Raw genomic sequence first — 27,616 nt, 5'->3', positions numbered from 1 at the left:
TTCGTGTACAAAGCATATTGGTCCAGAACTCGGTTAGGAAACGAAGAAACAGAGACTGCGCTGTGGTCCAGAACGTATCTAGAAAAACAAGAAAAAGAGACTTGAGTAGACTCCTCTCAAGAAGTCACAACTCATGATAAGTACATACTGAATTGCATTTAAAATAGAGAATGTTCAACAATAACATGGAAGTGACTGCATCCAGTTATGTTCAAACGCGTAGACTCATCTCAAGAAGTCACAACTCATGATAGGTACATACTGTATGGCATGTCGGAATATAGGGGTGTCGGAATATAGGGGTGTCGGAAGATAGGGGTGTCGGAATATAGGCCGAGTAGTTGACATATATAGGGGTGTCGGAATATAGGTTCAGTTGTCGGAACATAGGGGTGTCGGAACATAGGGGTGTCGGAATATACGTGTGTAACCAATAGTGTCCACTGCCTTTAATGGACCGATCCGGCCTGTCAATCAAACTGTGCGCGTTCACCCATTTGACCAATCACAGCAATGATTGTGGTCGGACAAACTCGGTCATGCATGTCACCATGATACACTTTTAATGAATATATGAATGAATGAATGAATGAATGAATGAATGAAATGAATGAATAAGAAACATCTTATTACCATCTTTAAATGAACAGGGTTTGAAAATAAGCTGGTGATATAACAACTATTGTTCCACTCTACTAACACCAACCTTTCCTGTAAAAATAGTTGGTGGTGTTTAATTTTTACCGTTTCGACCCTAGCAGTCTTTCTTGAACACTTGTCTCTGAGAAAGACTCTACACTAGGCTCGTCAGGTCCTGCAACAGCCGTCTCAATTTTCTCACCACTTTTCTTAATAGATGTTAACTTTGCATCGAGAATAATATAGAACATAATTTGTTTTTACCCTTACACCGATTTGTATTAAAGACACTGGACACTATTGGTAATTGTCAAAGACTAGTCTTCACAGTAGGTGTATCTCAACATATGCATAAAATATCAAACAAGTGAAAATTTGAGCTCAATCGGTCGTCAAAGTTGTGAGATATTAATGACAGAAAAAAAACCCTTGTCGCACCACGGTCACACGAAGTTGTGTGCTTTCAGATGCTTGATTGATTTCGAGACCTCGAATTCTAAACTTGAGGTCTCGAAATCAAATTTGTGGAAAATTACTTCTTTCTCTAAAACTACGTCACTTCAGAGGGAGCCGTTTCTCACAATGTTTTATACTATTAACCTCTCCCCATAATTCGTAATCAAGAAAGGTTTTATGATAATAATTATTTTGAGTAATTACCATTAGTGTCCACTGCCTTTAAGTTAAGCATTGTACAACTTGGTACTTTTCCCGAGTTCTGTGAAAAAAAAGTTGACAGACTCCCTCTTAACCCTTCATCACATGAGCACTGCCCTTCTTTCCATTTCTCAACTATGCAAAGTTACAAGCTCCAGATACACATACATGTTTTATACTTGATATTCTTATTTAATAGTTTTTTTTTACAATCTGTTTTTTGCTTAGTTTTTATAAACTTCTTAGTGTTTTTGTTTGTACTGTTTGAATCAAGGCAAGTTTTAACTTCCCCAGTGTAGGATAATAAAGTTCTTATCTTATCTTATCTTATCTTATCTTATTTTACATAATATATATATATATTTAAACCTTAACCAATTAATTCTAATAACTCGGGTCTTGCATTTATTTCTTGACCAGCTACTAAAGGCCCATCAGCTGCCAATATTACTACCCCACAATTTTTACAAGCCCTTGTAATATTGATTGGTGATACTGATACTGCATATATTCAGAATGTGGTAACACTACAAGCCTTTTCACACTGCCCAAATCTCAGGGTTGGAACCAGTTCCGAACCAGAGTTTTTGTTCAACCTGTTTCACACTGTAAACATTTCAATCCGCCTCCGATCCGAGTAGCATGCTCTAGCCGGATTGGAAATCAACCCTGGCAGTGACCAAGGTTGAAAATCCGAATCGAAATTGCATTTTTCAGCGTGAACCGTTATAAGGTTTACGCATTAGCCGGTTCACATAAAGTTAGACCAGTGTAAATGTTGATTATCTCTGATCCGTGTCGAAAAGAAGCTAGTCTAAACCGGAGACGACCCGGGTAGGTTTCCACGCGGTTCGAAATGGAGGTACATGTAGTGTGAAAATGCCTTATGTGTATTTACCCCTTGCCACACGCCACACGTGTTGACTGTGCCACGCTCACCATTTTGGTGGTTAATAGGTTCACATGTGAACGACGTGTCGCCTAAAATGCCCACTTCACTAAAAAAACGCACAGTGACATTGACCACAAAATGGCTTATCCAAGATTATTCTGATGATGACGTCAGGTGAAGTGGGTCAATATCTCCTTGAACGACTCTACACCATGTATTACTAAGCACTACCTAAATACATTGATACCTCACCATGCTATGCCTCAAAACACAGACACTGATACCAACACAGAAAGAAAATGCCGTTTCAAGGCAGGCAGTAAACTTTTGACCAGAAGCAAGTTTGGCCAGGTTCGACCCAACAGCTGGCGCGGCTGGGCTGGACTAGTCTGGACATACAGGGCTTGATTTTCAGAGAGAAATCCACAAGACCGAAGGGCTTGTAGCTCAAAATAATCACTGGACCAGAATTGTTTGAACAAGACCAGTATCACAATGAAAAGAAAGTGACTGACATGCATTTAAACAAACTATGGCCCTTTTCAAAACCACTGCTTCGGACTTGGATTCGACTTGGATTCGGCTTAGGCTAGCTTGGCTCCACGGTTGTTTTTGCGCAATCATTTTAAAAGGGCTTCAGACGAGAGAACACAGAGCCTGAAGCTGACTTCAAAGTCAAAGCCGTGGATTCAAAAAGGGCCTATGACATCTGTGATGACGTTTTGTCTGTCTTTTGAGGTTACTCTCAATAGAATAAAGACCCAAGGTCGACATTTTAACATCTGTTTCTATTCAAGATATTACAACGTGAGGTACATGTATTGTTATTCAATTGAAAGAGCACAAGACCGCCGAAACAATCCAATCTAAAGTCCACTTGCCCAGCAATGAAACCAGTGGCCTTGGGCCAGCGGTCCAGTGCAAACTTTAAGCCCTGCTGAATCAAAACGCAATCGGCCTTTTTGAGATGTGGCGAACACAATGCTACAACACTGTAAGGTTTTGGTAAATTTGTGTGTATACACCCAAACCAAACAGTACACTCCTGTAACGTCCGCCATACCTGAAAAAGGCTTATGACACATAGGATGGCCACAGTAAACACTCTCAGCAACAGCTACAGCCATATCTGCAGCCGTAGCCACTGATTTGTCCTACACCCCAGCTTGTGCTCCGTCATCAATTTTCGAACAGTGTACATTTTGCACGGTGTTTCCAACATCAAGCGGAGACCTGAAGCCGGAGCCAAAGCTACGGTTTAAAGAAAGCCCTAGGATTCTTGACGGATGTTTTGTTGGTTCAGTCCAGTTGCGGATTTCTCTGATGTAGACCCATTGCACAACGCGCAGCGCACTTGCACGCACAAAAGGATGGTAAACGTGTTAACATCATAGATATAGAATAGAATAACTACATCTGCCGCGCGTACATACGCGGGTTCTGGCATGGGGTTCGCCATTGCCTATCTCCTGAGTACATTTTCTGTGCATTGCCGTCAGCACGTGACTTTTTGCCGCCAGCACGTGACATTTAGCGCGTCAAAGGCCTATCTCCCGTGTTCATTTCCGCGCGTTGCCTTTCGAACGTGAAATTTTGACCGCGTCCATGGCGAACAAAAACTTTTGCTCACCGGCAATACCGCGTATGTACGTGTGGCCGATCTAGTTATTTTAATTCTATATCTATGGTTAACATGCGGATTGGCGCGTAATTATGTGTAGCGTTCTTTTGTGCAAATTTTAACCCCCAAAAGGGCGGACAGGAGACGTGCCTGTGTGCGCGCTGCACTTTGTGCAGTGGGGTCTATAGCAAAGCTAGTCTGAGCAGTTCAATTAATGGAAGTGATGCTCTCACTGTCGCTAAATTCTAGAATCTGAAATAAAAGCAGATGGCAATCATCAATTGTGGAGTATTGTGGTCGAGCAAGGTTTATTTCAAGTTTTATTTAGTTTTCACAGCACATTGAGCTTTTGCAAGCAATAGTATGTATACAAGTTTCAATATTATAACAGTAGGTTTTTATGCTAATACAATTTTATTTACCAAGCATGTCCAGTGCCTTAAAACCATAATTTAAGGTAGTCGTAGTTTTAACTATAGCACGATTAAAAGTAGCCAATATTTGTTTTATAGCACAGCCAAAACAAATATTTTGCCTAGGCGCATTGGGTAATGTACATTGGTTGCTAAGGGTGTAGTACATGTACATTACTTTATGCATACATAGCGAGTCACATTGGTTGCTAAGGGTGTAGTACATGTACATTACTTTATGCATACATAGCGCGTCACATTGGTTGCTAAGGGTGTAGTACATGTACATTACTTTATGCATACATAGCGCGTCACATTGGTTGCTAAGGGTGTAGTACATGTACATTACTTTATGCATACATAGCGCGTCACATTGGTTGCTAAGGGTGTAGTACATGTACATTACTTTATGCATACATAGCGCGTCACATTGGTTGCTAAGGGTGTAGTACATGTACATTACTTTATGCATACATAGCGCGTCACATTGGTTGCTAAGGGTGTAGTACATGTACATTACTTTATGCATACATAGCGAGTCACATTGGTTGCTAAGGGTGTAGTACATGTACATTACTTTATGCATACATAGCGCGTCACATTGGTTGCTAAGGGTGTAGTACATGTACATTACTTTATGCATACATAGCGCGTCACATTGGTTGCTAAGGGTATAGTACATGTAAATTACCTTATGCATACATAGCGCGTCACAGTCTCGGGGGCTTTCTAGTGAAAATAAGACATATCATGTGACCCTCCACAAAACAATCAAAATCTATCTACTTACGTCACAATTCTCAGTTTCTAAGTGTAACTTAGTCAGTCCAGTCAGGTCCTCCAGATAGTGGGGTTGGTTGAAAGCACGCAGCAGGAATTCAAATCCTTCTGTCTCGTAGTGTCTTAGTACAGTGGAGGAGCAGGCTGTACACATGTCAAATGCAAAGCTGGATGGAAGGAGGCTGTGGTAGCGAGAGAGAAATCCTCGAATCTGGTACGGGGGAAAACCATAGAGTAAATATAAGAATTAGAGGGCGCACGAGTGATGCTCCGTGCACAAACGACACGATACCGCAAGATAACAAGCTCTCTGCACGCGCGTTGAATATGAAAAACACGTTTGAGGTTTTTTTTATTGAACGCTCATGCGATGTGTTTTGTTCAACTTACAAAATGGCCGCACAAACACACGCTGTGAGATGCCAGTTTTGTCAACTTAGAAAATGGCCGCCTGCCCGCATGCCGGACCGTGTATATAGGCCAGTGTGCCCTCTAGTTCTTATATATAACTCTTTGGGGAAAACATAGTCAGTCAAGTTTTTGGCCATGACGTGAAGCTCTAGTCACCGTGAAATGAAGATGTGTACACAGTGTAATAATATTTTTAAACCTGCAAAAGTATCAGCCTCATTAGTCGTCAAGATTTTTGAGAAAATCACAGTGCAATGTTTTCAGGGGAGTGGCTTAAAGCCATTGGTTCAGTAAACAGTATTGTCCAAGGCCCACACTTCATGTATCGCAACTTATATATAAAATAACAAATCTGTGAAAATTTAGGCTCATTTGGTCATCGGAGTCGGGAGAAAATAACAGGGAAACCCACCCTTGTTTCGCCGTGTCAGTACATGTGTTTAAAATAAATCTGTAATTCTCGATATCAAGAATTGTTGTTTTAATGTTTTAACTTCTCAAAAAGTAAAGCATTTCATAGAATAATATTTCAGGAGAAGTCTTTCACCATTACCTTCTGTAAACCCTGTAAGTAATTTGTAAATCTGTGTCAAGTATGTTGCACCCTAAGTGCATTTCTTGATCCAAACCCCTCCCCCACTCCCCAGTCCATAATATCTGTTAACTGCCAAAGCCGGAAACCCTTCTCCCAACAGTAGTCTGGGGCTCGCTTCACCACCTTACTGGAACGCCCTCCTTACCTGGTGTGGTACTAGACCCAGAGGAGAGATTAGAGATGTAGTCAGGTGATCATCTTTTGCACTGGTGTCTGCTGATGCATAACCCCTGTAACAACATAACGCAGCATTTCAGTAATATGGATTTCAATGCTGTTATTCATTGTACAATAATGCACATAATATGTTGGTGAACTACCCAAGTTATACAGTAGCATGAGATATGAAATATATTTTGTGCACAATCTGCAGATAAATTACAACATTTTGGTGTAAGGTGAAGCAAAATGCTTTTGCACCTTAACATAATGGACAAACAAACATTCAACCAGGGAAACGTAACAGGACAAAGGAAAATGAAGCAGGAAAGACAAGACCAACACAACTTACAAGTTACACCTTACTATTAGTTTATGAATAAGAGTCAAGGAACTGAGTTCTAAGGGCATCTCAAAGCGCTTCGAACATTAGTACCCCTGGCCATTGGGCCATTGAATTAATTCCTTAAACAATCTCAGCTCTCTGGCCCTAATTTACCCCTGGGTGGAGAGAAGCAATCATAGTTAAGTATCTTGTTCAGGGACACAAGTATCATGACTGGGACTCGAACCCCTGCTCGTCACAAATTAGCTTACCCTTGTGGGTGTTGCAATAAGCTGACCAATAGCTCTACTACCAGTGCAGCTGCTACCATAGACAGACCTGGTCTAGAGACGGTACACTGCTGGTCCAACGTCCGATCCTTGGTCGACTGGTAAAATGACAGTGGGGTGGATCAAATTGTTATCAATATAAATCAACAAACAGGGCCTAATTTCATAGTGCTGCTTAACAGTATGCAAATTTTCATGCTAAGTGTAGCAGAAAAAAAATTGTTCAAGCATAAGTGTATTTCACGTATTTTAGCATAAGCGTATTTTGCATAAGCGTATGTGGATGTGTCGTGGCCGAGCGGTTAAGAGCACCGAATTCAAACTCTGGTGTATCTGATCAGCAGAGTGTCGGTTGTAATCCCCATCCGAGAAATTCGGCGCTTGCACGTAAAGCGGGGAATCGTGATTGTAAGTGCAGAATTCGGCATTAAGCAGAGCCATGAAATTGGGCCCTGGTCTTGAAGGTCCCTCTTGAAGGGGCACCATGGTAGAGGGCACCCCTATGAGGAAAATGTAACTTTGTATTGGAACGTTGCAAAGGGCACCAGCACCACAGCAACTGCTGTGGGTGCTATGGGTTATTTTGAGGAATTAACAGCATTTAATAAGGAAGACCGCCAGTAAAGGGCTGGATAGATAAATATCTAGATAAAACTTCAGTATCCCTCACTTGGGAAATTATAATGGCCTCAACAAAGAACTGTAAGTAGATACAATACTAACGATTAGTAGCGAAAGGTTACAACTTTAAAAGATAGCCCAGTTGGTAGAGCGCTGACAAATTAATCCGGAGGTCGTTGGTTCAAATCCCACTCCAGTCACTAGAAGCTAGCTGGTAAAGCAGAATGCACCATCTTCCCAAAATGTTATTATGGTGAAGTGCCTTGCTCCAGGGCACAAGTGTCATGACCGGGACTCAAAGCCCTCACTCTGCTGCTGACAACAATAGACTGCTAGAACGCTCGGGCCAGACACGCCCCCCCCCTCCCCCCCACCCCCCCCTCCCCCGCTAATAAGAGGTTGTTTTGGCTGTTGGAGCTTAGCCACATGTTCCTTGTAAACATCTCCATGAAATTAGTCCCAGTGTTGTCAAAACATACTTACATCCCCGGGGGCAACCACGTCATTGCAGAAATAGCAACCCAACATCTCTCCTGGAATGCAGTTCAGCGATGGTGCGCTGTCTGCTCCACCGGAGGATGCTGCTGACGCACCAGCGGCAACATTCTCATCAGAGCCATCTTTTGGCGGTTTGAGACCGTGTCTGACAACCATGTATGTGTCGAAGCCCAGTGCTGCATTCATGACCATCTGTTGCAAAAATAGCAAAAATGGAGTAGAAATTATCCAAAAACAACATTTTGCTTCAGGTCGACAGCACATAAAAGTATCACACCTAATTTTTAAAGGTGACATGTTTGGTAATTGTCAAAGACCAGTATGCACACATGGTATATACTGTACAAACATAATGTATGCATACAATAACAAATCTGTGAAAATTTGGGCTCATCTGGTCCCATCAAAGTCGTAAGAAAATAATGAAATAATAAATAACCATGTTGCACAAATTTGTGTGCTTTCAGATGCCTGAGAAAGGTTTCAGGCCTGGAAGTCTCTTTTAGATTCAAATATTTTAGTGAGAAATTACCTCCTTCTCAAAACTATGATACTTATTAGGCTTTATGAAATTGGGCCCTATAGGCAAGTGGGCCTATTGAGTAAGGTTTTTCAACAAATAAGTCAATAATAAACTTCCAAGTAGAATGTTTTAATCCTTTAAAAGGATACTGTTGGTAAGCTTGGGCGATATCACAATATTAACGAATATCTCGATATTAATTTGGAATCAATTTCGATATCGGATCGATTTGGTTTTAATCGAAATATTGATATATCGCGATATCAATTAAATATCGCAATATCAAGATGTATTTCCTAGCTGAGACATCTTGCACCCCATAGGTTTGGAGTAAAACCAGAAGAATATGTCATTAGAACACCTCTCTAATGCTATGACTGTCTCTTCTACAACTTTCACTTGGAGTTTGAAGACTGATGATGTCAAATTTAATTAATCGCGATTAATTGAATATCGCGATATATTGTTGGCGATATATCGTGAATAAAATAAATCGATATCGCCCAAGCTTAATTGTTGGTCTTTAGAATAGAAGAGTAAATTCATTTACACCTGCAAATAGGGAGGTTTAGCTGCAAGTTACGTGATCAAAAACGTTAATGTGAACGTTAGAAAATTGTGTAGTTTCTAGGTGACGTCACCACTTTGGGCTTATTCCATGCTCACTATAACATCTACACAAAGGTACCTGACGTGAGGAAATGGTATTTTCACGTAAAAGTATGCTTAAAATTGGAGATTTTTACAACAACATTTTCTGACATTCACAGTCGCGTTTTTGCTCGCGTAACGTGCGGCTAAACCTCCCTAAAACCTGACATGCCTGAAGAAGGATACGGCTGTGCCTCATAGCTCAGTTGGTAGAGAGCACCTGCCCGGAGTGTCAGGGGTGTTGGGTTCTAATCCCAATGAGGACCATTTGATTTTTCTCTCATCCCATAATTTTTCTCTCAGTGTTTGGTTATTTCACTTATATTTGGTGATTAGGCAACATACCAAATCATGTTTGTTACTTTGTCCAGTTGCGCGTCCATGTAACACCGAAAGAAAAAGGTGATTCTAAGGGAAAACCCGAGGAAGGATACGGCTGTGCCTCATAGCTGCTTGGAGTGTCACAGGTCTAGGGTTCAAGTCCCAATGAGGACCATTTGATTTTTCTCTCATCCCAGGTTTAGCAAATTGTGGGTCGCACTTAAAGATGGAGTATGTCTTTAGCAACGGAGAGCTGTTGATAGTATAAAACATTGTGAGAAACGACTCCCTCTGAAGTAATATGGTGCAACAAATTTGTGCGAGAAAGGTGTTTTTCTTTCATTCTTTTCTTGAAACTTTGTTGATCAATTGGGTCAGGCCTGATCTTCACGAGGACAATGAAGGCGTGTCCCTCCATGCCCCCCTGGTCGATGCCTTGGTGCCCTTCAAATGCTCCAGTAGAAGTGTGCAATTTCCTCATAGGGCGCCCTTTACCGAGAGAAAATGCCTTTGTGTCGTTACCCTTTCAAAAACGAAGCATACAGGCGAGCTGGGGACACACCTAGAGAGAATACTGGTCTTTGACAATAACCAAACGTGTCCAGTGCCTTTATTGATATACAAAGTTTTCACAAAGTGAAATAGGCATACCTTTCTTTTGCTTGCACCAATGACAGTTGGTAACCAGCGACTTTCCCTGGTGTCCATGAGGAGGAACACGACATCATGTGCATCGATCAACTCCTCCAGCTTTGCTACATCTTCCTTGGTTTGCTTAAGAATCTCCTCTGTAATTAACACACAACCATCAACCAGGGCCCAATAAGTCGTTTGCGAGTTAGATTTGAACAATACCCAGGCCCAATTTCATAGCGCTGCTTAACGGTAAGCACATTTTCGTGCTTACTGCAGCAGAAAAATTCGTGCAAGCGTGTTTCATAGTTTTGCAGAAAAATTAGGCAGCCATGAGTTGCGCATTCACTATGGATAATGCATTGTGATGTCATTTAATTTACTGCAGTAACATGAGTAAGCACCAAAATGTTAGCACGCATTTCAGGTGCTTTTCGTTAGCAGCGCTATGAAATAGAAATCGCACAGTAAGCACAAAATCGGCCGCTAAGCAGCTCTATGAAATTGGTTTGGTTAATATAACGGATGCTGTGTTTTGTTTTCTTCATTTACCTGAGGAGCCGATTGCGTGTCCAGGCATTGGAATGGATAAGGAGAGCCCTGTTGCATTCTGCAGTGGAAATAAAATAAGGAATGTTACTGTCCACTTAACAGTTATCCACTTATTAATCCACGAAGAATCAGGCCTTAAACTTCCATAAATTTGTATAGACCTTATGCACATAACGTAATTTGAGTAGGGCGCCCTCGTCTACATGTACATGTAGATGTCAAAAGGTAGCTCATTTGCCCATCCTGCGCGCCACGCGTGCATAGACTTGCATTCGCCATTGTTGAGTCATCATTTTACCTCCTAGATGGCGACATAATGACCTTGCAGAGGGCACCACAGCAAAATCACTGGGCACCACAGCAATTTGAGGTGAATGCCGTGGGTTATTTTGAGGTCTGGAGCAAAGTTCGTCCACTACAGGTTATAGCCTTTTGTCAAACCCCTCCATGTTGGTATTTCCGTTGCCGCCATTGTGAACCAAACCAGCTTTGACCTACAATATCATTGTGCCATCTTACAATGCTCCAAATTTTAGAGTTACAAGGCCTTGGTCCTGGGTTCGAATCCCACCCGTATAATATGACTGTGATTTTTTTTCACAGAACTTCGGAAAATACCAAGTATACAGTGCACATCCATGTAAGGGCAGGGTAAAACCAAATTAATATTCCTTTTCCCCAGTGCAAATTTAACAACTATTTAATCTGAACTACTCTGTTGTCAAGGGTGTTTTGAAAGGAAAGTGCACATCCTGACACATGACAGATATTACTCTAAAGTTATTCATGAATACGACTTACCACTCCAGGGAAGATTAACTTCAGTCTATTGGCAGCAGTCTGTGCCTTGGGTTTGCCGCCCTCTAGTGAGTCTTCAAACTCAAAGAGACTCTGCCTGACTGGGTTCGAGTACGACACGTTGGAGTTATCCACCAAAGTGATGGTCCGCACACCCCAACCCTGGGTCATGTACATAATGCAAAAGGCGTCATGTATGATTGGCAAAGTGAAAATGTAAAGAAATAAAACATTGGTTTTTTTAAATTATAAAGTCGCCATTGGTTACTGCAGCGAGCAGTGAGTTGGGAAAACGTTTATACCTCACTTGCAATGTTTATTTCATATTTTTTCAAAGCTAATAAGCTTTGCTGATGTTGAAGAGATAGATTGGCAAAAATTGAAAAAAAAAAAAATTGTTTTGTATATTTTCTAACTGGAAATTCTGAGTCCATGAGTAATACTGCCTAAACGACTATGTCAATCGGGACCGTCTGTGGGTAGAACCTGATTGGCTCCCCCACCCACTCCCCTATGCGCTCTAACAAATATATTGCCGAAATAGAGAGACTAACAACACACGGCACAGAGCACAGGAACAAAAAATCGGAGAGTTAACCCTAAAATATATTTATAAATACCGGTTAGTTTCCCTTGTAGCTTATTACTTTGGAAAACAAAAATGTATTTTTTTGTTATACAAGAAATATGTAAACAATTCCTCAATCAAATTTACTGGAATCTTGTGGTCTGGGAGACAGAGGGTTAGAACTCTGGCATGGTAGGTGCTATGTCTGAAGTTCACACTCACCATGAGGCATCTGGCCACATTGCAGCCGAGGGTTCCGGATCCCAGCAGAAGGCACTTCGTCTGGGCTACCTTATCCAGATCAAGCGAGGGCAGCAAGCGCCATCTCATCAGCTTCAGATTTAGATCTACTGACGACTCTGCCAGTCTGAAAGATATGAGTAGAATATTGCAAACCTCTACCCTTGGGCGGTCTCATTTGGGCAATCTGTTTGAATGTTTCTTTTCATACTTTAAAGGAACGTTACAGAATTAAAAATTGCGAAGATCACAGATTTACATAAAAATTACAAGGTGTAATGATATGATAGTAGAAAACATCCCTTGAAACATTTCTGTCTGAAATCGCATATTTGATGAGTAATAAATAATCTAATTTCGCATTTGGAGTTTACCGCTCAGTGAGCGTTTTATTCATTTTTGTTTTGGCATCGATGCAATGCAAAATTTGTAATCAGTTTTTCACTATTCTCTCGTGACCCAGATGGCTGATCGATCTTGAACTTCTATAGGTTTGTCAGTTTATGTATATATGATGGATTACATAAAGTGCTCACATTGCCAGCAACTATTGTTAGAAAAAAACAATTCTGTAATGTTCCTATAAGAAAGTGCTTTTTCTGGAAGCCTAAAGTGTAAGAAAACTGTAGTACACTAAGGCGGTTTCATTAAGGCAATCTGTTTGAATGTAAGCCTTCTCTTTATGCTTTAAGAAACAACTTTTTTTGTTTATCAAAGCCTACAAATTACAAAACTGAAGTACATGTAACAAGTAGTCCTGTTGAACCTCAGTAACAGATTGAAAAGTTTTATTGTTGGAGAACAAATCACGAGATATACAAAGACAATATAACACAAGTGAACAGTTTGCAAGCTCAAGAAAAGGTGGACAGATGGACTTTGTGCTGTGATAATTAAGTAAACATACTTTGTTGGGTCCATACTGGCGCTGAGGTCAACTTTTCGTGGCGCCATCTTGTTCTTGTTCTTTTCCCACCCGACGCATTTAGGACATTCTGAGTGGAGAGATAAAAAACTAATAGTCAATCAGCATGAGGATAGCTTAACTGCTCTATAAGCGCACTGCTGGGTTATTTTATGCGAATTATACATCAAGTTGTTATCAAGCCATTTTGTGGCAAGTAGAGCTGTTAAAGCCATTATACACTTTCGGTAAACAGTATTGTCCAAGTCCCACACTTCGTGTATCACAACTTATATATAAAATAACAAACCTGTGAAAATTTAGGCTCAATCGGTCATCGGAGTCGGGAGAAAGTAACGGGAAACCCACTCTTGTTTCCGCGCGTTTCGCCGTGTCATGACACGTGTTTAAAATAAATCCGTAATTCTCGCTAACGAGAATTTATATTGTTTTAATGTTTTCTCAAAAAGTAAAGCATTTCATGGAACAATATTTCAAGAGAAGTCTTTCACCATTACCTTCTGTAAACCCTGTAAATTATGTGTAAATCTGTGAACTTTTTTTTCCTTTTCTGTACCGAAAGTGTATAATGGCTTTAAAGAGCACCAGACTCAAGCTCTGGTGTTGTTGATCAGCAGAGTGTGGGTTTGAGTCCCAGTCAAGGATACCAACTTAAGTTATTTCTGTTAATCTATTTGATTCTTCTTCCAAAGCCCTTTTCACACTATACTCTATTCCCCGCGGGGCAAACCCAGGAAATAACGGCGGGCCCTTTCACACTTGAATCACTTCACCCCTGATTCACCCCAGCAAATGGGCAAACTCCAGGGAATAGCCACCCCTAATCTGAAGTAGGGGTAATCGTTAAAACTCCAGGGTGTTCTTGAAATGTACAGCCGGAACCATGTGGAATAGAGGACTTAGGTGGGAACAGTGCGAAAGTGCGGCGGGGGTAACCATGGGGTAATAAACTCCTACAGCCTCCCGAGGGTTGTATTCCTCGAGGATAAGCTATCAATACAAACCACAAGGGAAACTGACTGGGCAAATTTTTAAATGGTTTTGGGGGTTGAACAAAGAATTGACTAGAGTGAGATTCAAACCAACGAACCAGCGCTCTACCAACTTAGCTATCTAGCCCTAAATTGGCAGTCTCCCTATTTGTCAGTATCCGTGTTTGGGGGTGCCAGTCAGAAGCCATACAACCGTTCTGAAACAAAAAGTCGCATCTTCTTTAGGTGACCCGTTAATCCGGAGGTCGTTGGTTGGAATCCCACTCTCTAGTCAATTCTTTGTTTAACCCCAAAAAACTCAAGGATAAGAGATGCAGTGTGAAAAGGGCTCAAGATGTACCGGACAAAGACTTGATTGACGGCAGCTGGATGTCTAACACCAGACTATGATCGGTGCTACGGACTCCCTCCCTAGTCCTATCTCTCAAACATAACACTTGGAGGCTTGGAAGCTCATCAGCCCTGCAAAATTCATTAAAAAAAGATTGAAGCGTTATGAAGAAAATATGTAAGGATGGAACATTTTTATGCTCTTTAAAAATCGTTACAAATGAAATCTGTAATAATGGAACGATGTTATACTCTGTTATGAACAAAATCTGTACCGCTGGAACAATTTTATACTGGGGAGATTGTTCCTTTTTACATGCTGGACCATGGGAAAAACTCTCGTGAGCTTGGGATTGTAAAAACTCACAGGACTTGGGAACGTACTGAGTATACAGTGCTAACATACATCGGTGTATGGGTTAAAACCAAAATTATGCACATTTAACATATGTTTGTTCAGTCTTGGCTTCAAAAGTACCATCATTAGCAAGAGTTCCAACTGTGAGCGCAAGGAGTTTTTCTGACAGATTACGTATATGGTGCAATACAAATGGCATTATTTTTATTACTAAAGAACTATTACAAATGTAATGTGCAATAATGAAACAATGTTATACCAAAGAACTATTATAAATGAACTATTTTACTGACAGAAAGCTGTTGCACTATGCTCGATTTATCACAAAATGACGTCACTTGAAGCAGGCCAAGACGACAGTACTTACCAGTGGTATGCTGCCAAACACAAGAAGTTTCTTAGCGGCCATCCTGGGTACTGATCCAGAGTGCATGGGTCGCAAAAACCAAGCATCACCTGCATATAATATTACCATAATATTTACATAAGTTTTAAAATTAGTAAGTTGTAACCCTGACCAAACTGTGGTGTTTAGGTTGAACACAATTACATATGGCCAGAGATCATTTTCATACATCATCGCTCCAGAACTCTGGAACCGGCTTCCAACACATGTTAGGAATGCAACTTAAAGGATTTACTTAAAGAGTTCACTTAAAGGATTCGGGTACTTTTTCAAAATGTCAACAGATTTTCATTAAACTTAATACACAGTTTGAAGACAATGATAGTTGAACGCTTCCCTTCAAATATTACTTACTGAGGTGCTGTAGTTTTTGAGAAATTAGTAAAACAAGTCATTAATTTTTCTTTTTTTGTCCCAACAAGACGTAAATTATGTTAGCATGTAAATCGTATTAACCAGTTATGATAACCATACCATAACTGGTTAATATGTTTTTTACATGCTGAAACTGAGATGAAAATTATTTTTGTTTTACTCATTTCTTAAAAACTACACCACCTACATGTATGTAAGTAATATTTCAAGGGAATCTTTCCACTATCTCTATTTTCAAACTGTGTAAGTTTAATGTAAATCTGTGGATATTGTGTGTTGTGTTACATAGACCCTGTAAAAACCCATCTGCTAAGCATGTGACTTTAAAACATTTCTCCTGCTAGCTGTTTTCACTTCATCTCAAGAACTTATAGTCATGCGTTTTTGTACAATAATGTATTAAAGAACTGTTGACGTTGATTGTTAAAGTAGGATTTGAAACTTTGCATGATGGAAATACGATAAAGTAAGGTTTGCGGTAACACCATGTAATGAAAAAATGATAATCTCTAAATGAGTTGGGGTGGTTCTGAAAAGAACCGTTGGTTTAATCAGTATGCTCTGGTCTTCTTGTGGAGTAAGTTGTACTCTGATGCTGCATGCTGCTTTATTACTAATGATGCAGATCAGCTTTGTGATGCATGCCTCAGTTTTATGCCTGTACAGTGCATTGGGGTCTTGCTATAGACGGAATGCGCTTTACAAAAATTTATTATTAATATTAGGTTACAAGTGTATTTTGCTTCACAAAGTATTATTTCTATATTGTATTGTGTAATTTTGATTTACAATTTGTATTACACGCGTACCTGTGACTTGTCTGAGAGCAAGTCCCAGTCACTGAGTTGAAACACTGTGAGGAGATCATCTTTCTTCTGCACCAGGAAGAATGCCAGCCCTTTGTGATTGTCCACAACTGCATCGTACGACTCCTGCAAAGACTGAATCTACAAACAAAATGATAGGAACATTGATAATACCTAGGAGTTTTTTGTTCTAAAACGTCGAAAAAAGGGGGAAAAAATGGCTCAACATTAAGAAATGTAGCCACTGCTTCCTATTAAAATTAAAAAAAATTAAAAAAATTGAAGAACACATTGTAGAAAAACATGGATAGAGGTGAGTCTTAAGAGCTTTACGAAATATACATGTAAATAACGGATTCCATAATGACAGGAGGAAGATTGTTCCAAATCATTGATCAAGCTACACTAAATGCTCTGTCATAGCTTTGTTTGCTCAAACGCCCTCACGCAGTCAAAAACACAGCAAATTGATGTGTTGCTGTGCCATGAGCATCTCAACATGCCTAACATGGCGTGTAGTAGCCGAGAGGTTAAGGTCACCAGACTCGAGCTCTGGTAATTCTGATAAGCAGAGTGTGGGTTCGAGAGTCATGACACTTCGAATGGGACGTAAAGCCGTTGGTCCCGTGCGTTGTGTTATGCACGTAAAAGATCCCAGTAACACTTATCCCTCAGAGAAGGGGTTCACCCAGGTGTTCCTGGCAGTGGCTGTTGAATGCGCCAAATAGTACCTTGTTAACCCTTAAAAGGTGCTACATAATTGGGTCTCAAAATTCTTAACTTCAATAACCTATGTTTATGAAAAAAAGTCTATAAAGTTATGCAAGCGCCTTGAGTACCTATTTGGTAGTGTACACGTATCTGCACTAGTTATAAGACTTATAATATAATTTTTATTATTATTATTACAATATCATTTTTAGTATTATTACCTGTTGTTCATTGAAGCATTGGTTAAGATGCCGAGTCTGATTGATGACAACGTTTTCTGGACTGCAAAGCGCCGGGAAGGCAAACCAAAACAAAAAGTGGTACTTCTTAAGGTCCTGAATAAGCAAAAGAAAAATACATGTAGTAAACTAAGGGACCTTGTCAAATTTAGTAACTGTAAGATGAGTCTTATGCGGTAAGAACTGACTCCGCGGTAATGCAGTTATTTATGATCCTAAAAGCTAAAGTAGTAGTCCAAGCCAATTTTCTATACCTTCCGCCCGGGTAGTAGTTAAAAAGCAGGATAGTTCTTGACAGAATTGAGAAGTCTCCTGAACACTCCAATAAATCTACTGCGCAGCAGCATAGAATCAAGAAAGACAGTTCTCTAAAGAACAAACTCTACCTGGCAAGTACATTGTAGATACACATATGTGACCCCCTACGTGAAAATGAGTCAGATGTTGACAATTTCAAGGATTGAGTTATATGCATGGCTGGAAAGAACACACCAACAGCAGTAATTTGGTATATGTCTAAGCTTTGGGGTGTATCGCGTTGCTGAGTTACTTCCGTTTGAAATTGGCCAGTGCATCATTTTTTCTGAAAAACGAATTACAAGTAAAGTAATGTTTTAAACTACCATTTCGCGCAAAAGAATACAAATTAGACATAAGTGTGATCACAAAATTGCTTTATTCATAGCTTTATTGCCTAAACCATGCAAATATAGATCTTAAAAAGTAAAAACAAGTAAACTGTCCATAACTTAATAATGCATTGGGCGACATCTGACTCATTTTCATGGAGCGGGTCACATATGGTGTTACCACAAACCAAATATATATAGTTACCTCACCATGCTATGCCTCAAATCATATATAAGATGAATCTTACCGCATAAGTCAACAGTAGAAACCTAGACAGCAGTGAGGGATCAGAGATTGCTGCTCCAGACGTGATATCTCTCCAGATCTAATGGAATCAAAATCAATTTTTTTGAGTAAATTATTTGACCCTTAAAGGCACTGCACACATTTGGCAATTACTCAAAATATATATTAGCATAAAGGCTTACTTGGTAACAAGCAACGGAGAGATGTTAATAGTATAAAATATTGTGAGACACAACTTCCTCTGAAGTAAAGTAGTTTTTGACAAAGAGGTAATTTCTCACTAAAATAATAACATACTTCTTGCTGGAGCCTTTTATTTCTATCTGAAAGCCGATGTTTAGTACAACACGGATGTTTTTTTCTTTCATCATTTTCTTGCAACTTCAATGTCCAATTGATCAGTTCAAATGTTCACAGGCTTGTTATTTTATGCATATGTTGGGATACACCAGGCGAGAATACTGGTCTTTGGCAATTGCCAAACATGTTATGTGCCTTTAACTCACACAGTTTGAAGATAATGATGGTAGAACGCTTCCCTTAAAATATTACTTGCTGAGGGGCGGAAGTTTGTGAGAAATGAGTAAAACAAGTCACAAAAACTTAATTTTAGCATGTAAAATATATTTTTGTGACGTTGTGTAATTATTCCTCCCCCTAAAAACTACAGCACACCAGCAAGTGATATTTTAAGGTAAGCTTTCTACTATCTTCATCTTTATAAAGAATTTTTAATGTAAATCTGGGGGCGTTGTGTTGTGTGTTGCAAAAAAAACCCAGAATCCTTTAAGTGATTTTTATTTTAAAGTTGGCATGAGATTACAACAATAATTTGTACACTATTAGTTTTTTGGGAATGATAAAGAAAACATGATGGTCATGTATGGGGCTTTGGACTTGCCCTAAAGTTAACCCATGTCAAAATAGGCAGCTACGACTATGGCAGCTCTGGTCTTGACACTTGCCCTCTTGACCAAGGCACTTAGACATAATTGCTTTTGTAAAACATTGGGAAGGTACATGTCATGCAATCTGCTCTACCAGCCTGCCGTTGATTTCACAAAGAGTTAGGACTCGTCTTATCTAACTCGTCCTAACTTAGAATTAATCTTAAGGTCTGCATGCTACAGTGCAGGGTTGGGACTCTTCCTATAAGTCATAAGATTAATCCTGGCTTAGGAAGAGTTTTGTGAAATCGACGGCAGGCTCCTAGTGGATGAGTACCCTATGACTACATTCGTACGGACTGTGAAGGGTAAAACATTGTTTCAGCCCCAGGAGTAGGTTTTCAAAGTGCAAAGCCGAAAGCAGTTAAGAGTTTCCCCATAAGACATAATAAACCTTATTGATCTTCAAAAGAAGAAATTCCATTGCTCACACAAGTTTTTTAAAAACAGGCAGATACAAAAATAGCACGAGATACAACACACAAGGAGTTAAGATTTAAAAAAACATGACAGGCCATGTATATACAATTAAAAAATATATATATATAAACTTGACGTGGCCTTCTGATGTTACGCTATCTCTCACTGCTTGTTATCATAACAAAATAAAACTAAAATGGATCACCAAGTCAACATGCTCTAAACCATATGATTGCCTTAGCAACCGCTATAGCCACACAAGGTGATTTGGGCATGGCCTAAGCCTGTTTCCGAGTGAACTCACCAAGTCTGCTGCCCTCTCCAGCTCGGACTTCTTGTCGCATGACTTGAACGCATCTATTGTGTTCAAGTTGAGCAGGGTGCCACGAGACGGGAAACAATGAGGAGGACATTCCGCTGGCCTGAATGAAAACAAAAGAAAATGGAATGTGAGGAATGTGGTAACCCCCTTTACTATAATAATATTGTGCATTTTCTACGTCTTCTGCTATTCTTTACATATATCTACAACTAAATATTTATAGAGCGCCTTTACATCAAGATCAAAGCGCTAAAAAGAGCAAAACCAATGGAACTATAAATACAACAAATTACATCTGCTACAAGTGAGTTTTGAGAGATTGTTTGAACAAAGGCAAAGAGTGACAATTTCTGATGCGTACTGGAAGGTTGTTCTATATTCGCGGAGCAATAAAGGAGAAAGTCCGGTTGTGAGCAGATGAGAGTGTTCTGGGCCCAATTTCATAGAGCTGCTAGGCACACAAATTTGCTTAGCATGAAATTTCATCCTTGATAAAAACAGGATTACCAAGGATAAACTGCTGAATACCAGTAACAAACAATATGCAAAAAATGGAAATTTGGTTGGCAATCCTGTTTTTATCAAGGAAGAAATTTCATGCTAAGCAAATTTTTGTGCTTAGCAGCTCTATGAAATTGGGCCCTGATGGTTGGGTATTCGGTTAGGTGTGTGTTGTCAGAAGCTGATCGCAAGCTTCTTTGGAACAAACTCCCCCGCAACATCAAAGACGCTCAAACTCAGGATATATTCAAACGCCTTCTCAAAACTCACTTGTTAAACTCTAACTTTAATTGAGACCGATTCACCGATTGAGCTGAAATTTTCAAAGGTTTATTTTGTGCATACGTTGAGATACAGCAAGTGAGAAAACTGGTCTTTGACAATTACCAATAGTGTCCAGGGGTGGATTTCACAAAGGTAGTCCTAACTGTAGGACTAGTCCTAGGCAATGCTAAGAGATAGGACCAGTCCTAAGTTAGGATGAGTTACTGGTCCTAACTTAGGACCAGTCCTATCTCTTAGCATTGCTTAGGACTAGTCCTAAGTTAGGACTACCTTTGTGAAATCGACCCCTGTGTCTTTAACTTACTCATCAAATGAGTTGAAATCCAAACTTGTTCTTGATGGAAGTCCATCTGGGTCTCCTGAACAAAAAAAGAACATAGCATCCAATATGGTTAAGTATCTTTATTGAGAACACACATGTTAGACCAGGACAAAAACCCACCATCTGCAGATCAGAAACTTGAAACCAATGCGCTTGACCACTTGGCCATGGAACACCATAAGCTGTTGGCCTGCAAGCAACTTCAATTTTGTTTTGAATAGTAAAAATACACAAAAAAATACTATTGCTTAACGTTTTGCTATTGATAACTGCGACAAAAGGTACAGTAGATATATATAAGACATGGTATTTTGGCTGGTTTTCTGGTAAGCAAATTGTTAGTGCTTAGCTAATTTTTGTGATTACCATTGTAGTAATATCCATTGATTTGCTTGGGTGTATCATCAAGTTTATACTCCTCCAACTTCTTCCTCGTCAATCTGTGCCAGAATCCAACATCGAGGGCGCTACTGAACGGGGCGAACTGCAGCTGTTTGGGTGTGCTGTCGTTGCTGTCTGAGTTTGCCATTGTGGCACCTATTTAGTTTACTCTATAAATAAAAACAAACATTCTTTTATAATTTATAAGCATTATGATTGTAAGACTTAGTAAATTGAATGTTTTCTACATTGTAGTTAAGTACTAATACTACTAGGGGGCCGATTTCACAAAGCATCAAAAATTCAAATTCATCGCAAGATGAATTTTCAGTATCACCATAGTGATTTGTGATATCACACTTTACTTACATAGCAAATTTGATTGATTTGCAGATTTACGATCAATCTTAGATCTTTTTGGAATCGGCTCCAGTCTACGTTAGCCTACTCATGTACAAATTACTAGACCCATCAGTATAACTGGGGCGCTGTACTCCTTTTTTCAAAATTTTGTCATTACCGGTCGTACTACTGGGGCACTCATAATCTCCTTTTTTTCGCCGCTTTCCTTTTTTCAAGATTTTTTCATTACCAGTCGTACTACTGGGGTGCTGTTCTACTTCTCCTCCCGACGGCCGTCGGGAGAAGGGTTACGTTATCGCAACTACTTTTTCCGCTGCTCTCCTTTTTTCAAAATGTTGTCATTAAGCCATGAGAATGAAAAGTTTTAGATTTGCGTCCGGGCATTTTTGAAATGACGTGAGGCTTTTTTTCATTTTTCATTATTTTGCACACGAAGATGAGCAATCTTCAAATTGCGCAAACTGGAGCTCGATACACAAATTTGCCGATTCTGCATAGCGCAAATTAAAAATTTCGCAGAATATTTTTGCCAAAATTTGTTGATTGTGCTCGACAGATGAACGACAGCAGATGCGTAAAATGCGTAAATATAACCTTTCACCCTTGTTTGATGATTTGATCTTGAACATTGTGATGCAGAGTCTTTTTTGAGAAAATAATGAAATTTTGTGAAAATAAAGAAATTTTTCGGCGGTAGCTTTCAGAGCATGCGGGCGGTGGACGCAAATCTATCATTTTCATTCTCACGGCCTTATCACAAAATTTCGAAAAAAAAGGATGACCAAATTTTAAAAAAGGAGTAGGGGGCCTAGTCGAGTAGCGCCCGGCCCCAATGACTGGGTCTTGACACACATTAAAATGTACAATAATTAATTTTTTTTTTAAAGTTCCATGGGCCTATACTATGATACATGTATATCCTGACAAAAATGTACTTTTTACCAAGTCCAAACAAAACAAAAGGAATTCACCTATCCTGCCACCACTTTTTAATTCATTTTTACTAAGAAGGAATCTCACATTGTGTCATTTGGGAACATGAGTAATCTTAGTAGACACTAATTTATTTCATAACATCTTAAACTTTATTAATATTATTATAATTTTAATTATTATTTAAAAAAAAAAGACATACCGAAATAAATAACAAAAATGAAAATGAAACTGAATTTGAAAAAGTGGTGACTTCTTGTTGCAGCTTGCTCATTGCTTAATGCTGACTTTTGGACTTGATTGAGCATGTTCTCCGCTGTGACTCCTTTTGTCAGTTCAGAGAGTTGGCCACACAGTGTCACAGCAGTGCAGTTTAGTGGGGGTGGGGCTAAATAAAAGTGCTGGCACTTTGGGTTGGCAGGATGAGGATACGGACGACAGACGGATGGTGGAGTTGAGGTCAGTGACAGTGTCGTGTCGTGTAAAAGCTTGGGTTTCTGTGTCGCGTAATGCTGCCATTCACTACATATCTTGATCGTACAATAAACCAAAAATAACAAGCAGCCGAGATTCACTTACCCTAAAACCAAAACTGACGACGATCAAAAGAAAAACAAGACGGGCGCAGCCATTTTAAAACCTTTCAAGTGCTCGTCCCCATTGGTGTATGATTGCTACTCATCGATGTGTTAACATAGTGGGGACGATGTGACAGTGTATACAAATTAGAACGAAGTTGAAATTCATTCGGTGGGGAGAATTTGCTCGTCCCCGTTACCGTTATAATATGATGTGAACAAAAATGCAACACTCCGAGGGGACGAGTTAGTCACAAAAATCCACCCCGTAATCGAGTCTGGTACCCTGTGTTCATAACCGGTAATCTAGCCTAGATCATTTGATCGTGTGGTACCGGTAAATTTGTTTAAACGTTGCCCCAGCGAGGATGACGTCAATTTATTATCTCAACACACACACACACAGGCACAGGACCACAGGATGCGATTGTTTACAGAAAGAACGAAAGTTTGCTTGAACAAAACTCGACATGGCATGTGCCAGTTTTACTTAGAATGAAGACAACATTAGCTGTTTACAAGGTGAGGGGATCCAGGTGAGGTTATAGTCTATAGATTTTTCAGTTATTGTCAAATTAAATAAATAGCTGTTCGGGCAGGCCAAATGAATAATTTTGTTTAACTTAATTAATAATTGATTGGAAACCAGTCATCTCTCGCCCCTCCAAACTTAAGTCGCCCCCAACAAAGTTTCCAAGTTGGCGCCTAGCAAAAAGTAAAGTGCTTTGTCATTTTGTCAAATGATCTTTTTATTTTTCAATTTGTGTATACTGTATATTTCTATTTTTATATGATGGAGCTGATCTGGGCCCAGTAATTTCATGGCTCTGCTTACCGCCGAATTCTGCGCCTATGATCGCAATTCCCCGCTTACGTGCAAGCGGCCGAATTTCTGCGCTAGCCTTGTAAGCGTAGAATGCCTAGTAACAACATGGAGTACACATGCGCAGAAGCCTAAATTCGCCGCTAACCCGTGAAATACGTTTGCCGTAAGCACAGAATTCCCTGCTTCCGTAAGCGCCAATTCTGTGCTTCAGTAAGCAGAGCCATGAAATTGGGCCATCGATCTACTGTTGTAATTGCCTGAAAAAATGAAAGAATGATTGAAGTTTTTTTAATTGAATTAAATTGAATTGAAATTTGGCATCTTGAAATGTGCTAAGATATTCCACCCATGATGTCGAGTGAGTCAACACACACATGACATAGTTAAAAATGCAAAGACTTGCATTACATTCTGTTTCTACACTAGATAAAAAAAACTATAAAAAAAACTTGCATTAGCAGTTTATTAGAAAAGAACTAACAAACAACAAGTAAAATAAGTTCCAACTTGAACTTTGAATAACTTTGGAATATAATGTTTCCTTTGAAGGTGTTGTTCTTTGGTACATTTTGTATTTTTTTTTTTATGTAACATGTAATGTTTGCTGTTTGTTTTTTATTCAGAACAGATTATAAATGACATTCAAATTGTTAAAATGTTTTTGTTTGTTTTTAACACTTGGATAAAAAGAAAAATCTTGAAGGTCAATTTCAGGACAGTAGACACTATTGGTAATTGTCAAAGACCAGTCTTCTCACTTGGTGTATCTAAACATGCATAAAATAACAAACCTGTAATAATTTTAGCTCAATTGGTCGTCACAGTTGCTAGATATGAATGAAATAAAAAAACACCCTTGTCAAACGAAGTTGTGTGCTTTCAGATGCTTGATTTCGAGACCTCAAATTCTAAACTTGAGGTCTCGAAATCAAATTCGTGGAAAATTACTTCTTTCTCGAAAACTCTGTCACTTCAGAGGGAGCCGTTTCTCACAATGTTTTAAACTATCAACCTCTCCCCATTACTCGTTAACAAGTGAGGTTTTATAATAATAATTATTTTGAGTAGTTACCAATAGTGTCCACTGCCTTTCAGTTAGGGCTAAATTTTGTTCAGGCCAGGTTGAAGGACAGGGGTTTACTCTTAGTAGAACTATGACGAGGTTCGTTCCACTATTGTCTCAAATTATGTGTTATCACACGTATCTCACACACAAGCGTTTCGTTTTTACCAAGTTTGATTTGTGCTTTTTACATTAATTTATTTTTTAAAATCAAATCTCACCAAAATTAGGCTCTATGTGTTCGTTGAACTCTCAAAACTTACGCCTGTGTTATCATACGTATCTCACACACAAGCGTTTCGTTTTTACCAAGTTTGATTTGTGCTTTTTACATTAATTTATTTTTTAAAATCAAATCTCACAAAAATTAGGCTCTATGTGTTCGTTGAACTCTCAAAACTTACGCGTGGGTCCAGAAAATCCACTCCGCAAACTCAAAGTTTCAATACAATTTTACATTTTCCACGTTGGAAGTGTTCTTTCGCCAGAGGAAAACTGCTGTGCCCCTTTCAAGAACGAAATTCAAGGGCTGCATATGATACTGCTTTGCTTGGTCCTCGCTTGTAAATAAAAAAAAATAAAATAAAAAAAATGAAGTTCATGATATATTCATATGCGACATACAAGATTATTAACCAACTCATTTTGGCCCTATCAAAAATACAGTGAAAAGAGATTTTAATATCCAAGACATCGCCATGGGGATGGAAGAAGAGTTTGAAGCCATCTTTAATCTTCTTGACCCAAGTTGCCGTGGTTACGTTGACTCTGAGCAGCTTCAGGAGTTCCACAAAGCGTTTTACTTCACGCCAATAAATGCTGATCAAGTGGAAGCAACAATACATCAGGTAATATTACACAAAAATATAATACAGAAAAACAATAGTTGTAAACTTGTCAGTACAACCATGTACATGTATACAATTCTTTTAGAGGAATTGTTGGCTCTGAAAAGGGGTTGTGATCTCTAAGTTTCGACCTGTATACTCTGCTCGTCTGCTGAAACGTCGAGACAACACTGCTCCAAAAGAGGCTTTACACAATGTACCCGCAAGTTTACTATTTACAGTAACTTCTTATAGTATACTTCTCATAGCCTAGTATTCTTTGACATGGATATACTTATTACAGGTGTGCAATGGGGGAGACAGATGTCCTAAATTCTGCTTCCTCGATGTTCTCTTGGAGCTTGAGAGACGTCGGACCATCGAGGAGAGAGCCTGGTGGGACTTCCAAGCCCTGGATTTCCGCGGGGGACACCGCATCCCGCTCAGAGACGCCTTGGTCCTCATGAAGGCCACGCACCAGGACAAGTTCACCATGATGACCTGGCAGATGTTCATGGAGTCTAGAGAGATGTCCAACGACGACGTCACATTCAACGAGATTCGGATTTGGCTGTGTAACCCTCCGCTTCAGGCGGCGGAGGAGTGCGGGCTGAGGGACATTGTCGCTGCAGGGGAACAACTTAGCAGGGCGAGGAGGAAATCAGATTTCCAGAGTTATAAGGACTTTGCAGCTCTGCAGGTTAGTGATTCTATCGAACGTAACTTATTGTGTACTTTATTGTTGTTTAACTCTTTTAGCCCCAATGGCGACTGAAGTCAAGAAAAGTAACGCAAAACAAAAACCCACTCAACATGCTCAATCTCGAGCACAATAATAATCATAATAATAATAATGGGCATTTATAACACGCCGGTATCCATCCTTAAGATGCTAATGTGACAAATTAGAAGACGAGAATGTTGATCATTGTTGGGTGAGTCTTGAAAGAAGTTTGGAACAAAGCTTGTGATGGAGAAAGTTTAGTATGAATCAGTAGGTTATTCCATAATGAAGGGGTAGTAAAAAAAATGATCGCTAATCCCATGATGTTTTGGCCAGGGGTTACTTGTTAAAAAGGCAACTATAAAGCTGTAGTTTTGTCCATGTTCACCCATGAATATTGCTGTAAAAACCAAGTATAAAATGTATGAATAATGGCGCCAGTTTGTGTGAAGTGGGCGATGCATACACCAAAAACACTAAATTACTTCACATTGTATGTCTTTGAGTCTTTAAAGCCATTATACACTTTCGGTACAGAAAAAAAAGAAAAAAGTTCACAGATTTACAAATAATTTACAGGGTTTACAGAAGGTAATGGTGAAAGACTTCTCTTGAAATAGTGTTCCATGAAATGCCTTACTTTTTGAGAAAACATTAAAACAATATAAATTCTTGTCGCGAGAATTACGGATTTATTTTAAACACATGTCATGACACGGCGAAACGCGCGGAAACAAGAATGGGTTTTCCTGTTATTTTCTCCCGACTCCGATGACCGATTGAACCTAAATTTTCACAGGTTTACTGAAAGGGTATAATGGCTTTAAGGCACTGGACACTATTGGTAAATACTCAAAATATTTGTTAGCATAAAACTTACTTGGTGACTAGTAATGGAGAGCTGTTGATATCATAAAAC

The 27,616-nt window shown here is 39.4% G+C and overlaps 2 protein-coding genes across 3 annotated transcripts in view; one reads left to right on the top strand and one right to left on the bottom strand.

The window, feature by feature from the left end:
* Positions 1-581: 581 nt before the first annotated feature.
* LOC139933810 (ubiquitin-like modifier-activating enzyme ATG7) lies at positions 582-23,363 on the bottom strand. The gene is made up of 19 exons (XM_071928026.1): positions 23,259-23,363; positions 21,369-21,553; positions 20,985-21,039; positions 19,877-19,994; positions 18,207-18,284; positions 17,312-17,425; positions 16,383-16,520; positions 15,160-15,248; positions 14,445-14,566; positions 13,095-13,182; positions 12,170-12,314; positions 11,383-11,541; positions 10,582-10,639; positions 10,048-10,184; positions 7,887-8,093; positions 6,765-6,880; positions 6,154-6,238; positions 5,013-5,213; positions 582-4,061 (listed from the first exon to the last, which is right to left on the bottom strand). Exons 2-19 carry the CDS (start codon positions 21,529-21,531, stop codon positions 4,017-4,019), a joined length of 2,118 nt encoding a protein of 705 aa, XP_071784127.1. The 5' UTR covers positions 21,532-21,553; positions 23,259-23,363; the 3' UTR covers positions 582-4,016.
* LOC139933808 (uncharacterized) overlaps positions 23,122-27,616 on the top strand; it is an 80,617-nt gene continuing 76,122 nt past the window's right edge. For both annotated transcript variants that reach the window (XM_071928025.1, XM_071928024.1), the window contains exons 1-4: positions 23,122-23,138; positions 23,664-23,793; positions 25,813-25,994; positions 26,278-26,673. In XM_071928025.1, coding sequence (XP_071784126.1) covers positions 25,845-25,994; positions 26,278-26,673 — 546 coding nt within the window. In that variant the 5' untranslated portion in view covers positions 23,122-23,138; positions 23,664-23,793; positions 25,813-25,844. The remainder of the gene's footprint in view (positions 23,139-23,663; positions 23,794-25,812; positions 25,995-26,277; positions 26,674-27,616) is intronic.

Source organism: Asterias amurensis, chromosome 2 (assembly GCF_032118995.1).
Source record: "Asterias amurensis chromosome 2, ASM3211899v1".
NCBI lineage: Eukaryota > Metazoa > Echinodermata > Asteroidea > Forcipulatida > Asteriidae > Asterias > Asterias amurensis.
The sequence above is the reverse complement of the archived record's forward strand: the minus strand, read 5'-3'. Positions and strand labels throughout refer to the sequence as shown.